The following is a 1696-nucleotide window of genomic DNA, read 5'->3' as shown; positions in this document are numbered from 1 at the left end:
AGTGATCTGGAAAGCAAGAACTCCCCCTCTGTTTTTATCTGCTCGCTCTCTCCATCAGTTTTTCATTACAGCGTCGGTGTCGGCAACGCCCCTGCCGCGTTCGGCCCACTAGTAGTACATAAACTACTTTAGCTGCGTATTGCGGTTATTCCTTTCGCGCCGTGTGGCCCCGGAGTGCGGTTTCCAAAGGTCAGTCGGGTCCCTTGCCCTCTAGTTTTCGCCGCGTCTGCGTTGGTGTTTATGCTTCGAGAGCGCTATTGAGTGCAACGTTTTGTCCGCCCATCATCCTTAAAAACACCGCAATGGCTGGCATGGAATACACGCTGACCGGATTTGACGACTTCCTCGAGCGCCGTCGTGTTGTTTTCGTCGAGCCGCTACCCAGTCCGCGAGTCTGTGGCGTCTGTGGTGTGGTGCCTAGCCGCTCTCTGCTGCTACCCTGTGGTCACGTTTTGTGCCAGGCGTGTAAGCGTCAGATCGTGAATGGGGAACAAAAGTGCCCCATGGACGGCAGGGAGTTTGTGGAGGCTGCAGTTGTCTCCATTAACTTCAAGCAGTCCGACTTGGAGCAGCACCACGTGTTCTGCGTTGTCGGTGGTCGCGAGTGCAGTTTCGTCGGTCGGCTAGGCGACCTGAAGGAGCATGTCGCCGGATGCTCTAATGACAAGGTGAGGTGCGCTGAATGTGAGATGTCCGTGCTTCGCAGCGTAGCCGTTCAGCACTGCCAGCAGTGTGACGCGAAGTCTGCTCCACAACGGATTATGAGCGCCATGGCGATCGCAGATGCCGTTGAAAGCATTGGCAGCATGAAGCAGGATCTCGAAAAAATACGCCAACGGGCTTCCAGCGAGAAAGTCGACAACGATGCTGTTGTTAATGATGCCAACTCCTTGATAGAGCGCATGACTTGTCTTGAGCGTGAGTTGCTGCAAGTAGGGAAGAAGGCTAGCGGAGAACGAGACTTGTTGCTTCCAGCGATGAAAAGATCAGTGATAACTACCGGACCATACCGCACTCTTTCCAAGCCTGGCGTATTCATGACAACGTGGAAGTTCGATGAAATTTATGCCGGATACAGTGCTGTGACCAAAGGCAAAAAAGAACATGTGCTGTCAACGGACAATGGCTTGTTGGCTGGATACAAATTCAGGCTGGACTGCAAGATCCAGAAGCAGGCAAACGAGAATGTGCTCTTAAATTTCATGCTGTTTCTTGGCGACGGTGAATTGGACGATTTCGTAGAGTGGCCCTTCGCTAAGAAAGTAACGGTAATTCTCTGGCATCCCAGGGATGAAAGAAAAGACGTAAGGATTCCGCTTAGCATGGAAGATCCCCAAATGGTGAAGAAGCCAGCCCCTGATTCTTGGAACGACAGTATTTCGACGGTAGCGGTGACCTGGGAGGACATCGAATTCCACGGATTTGTTGTCAACGATGCCGTCTACGTCAATGTTGAGTTGGAATGATGTGTGCAGCATTTGCTTTCCACGTGTCTTGATTCGTTCTCTGTTGGTCGTTTCAGACCACCAGTGGATTTGTGTTAGTGACGTCGGGATAAATTGCTGATTAAGCGAAGCGTTTTTTATATCTTTATGTATTTGTACTTCTCAAATATTTTTCACCATTTCGTTCTGTCGCACGCATTTAGCCATATAGATACCAGGGACTCGAGCACATTTATGCAGTGTTCGAGTTC

General features: G+C 50.7%; 1 protein-coding gene across 1 annotated transcript; it reads left to right on the top strand.

Moving 5' to 3' along the window:
- The first annotated feature begins 302 nt into the window (after positions 1 to 302).
- LOC144108245 (uncharacterized) lies at positions 303 to 1466 on the top strand. The gene has a single exon (XM_077641522.1). It carries the CDS (start codon positions 303 to 305, stop codon positions 1464 to 1466), a length of 1164 nt encoding a protein of 387 aa, XP_077497648.1.
- The last annotated feature ends 230 nt before the right edge of the window (positions 1467 to 1696 follow it).

Source organism: Amblyomma americanum, chromosome 10, assembly GCF_052857255.1.
Source record: "Amblyomma americanum isolate KBUSLIRL-KWMA chromosome 10, ASM5285725v1, whole genome shotgun sequence".
Lineage (NCBI taxonomy): Eukaryota > Metazoa > Arthropoda > Arachnida > Ixodida > Ixodidae > Amblyomma > Amblyomma americanum.
This window is presented reverse-complemented; position numbering and strand designations above follow the sequence as displayed.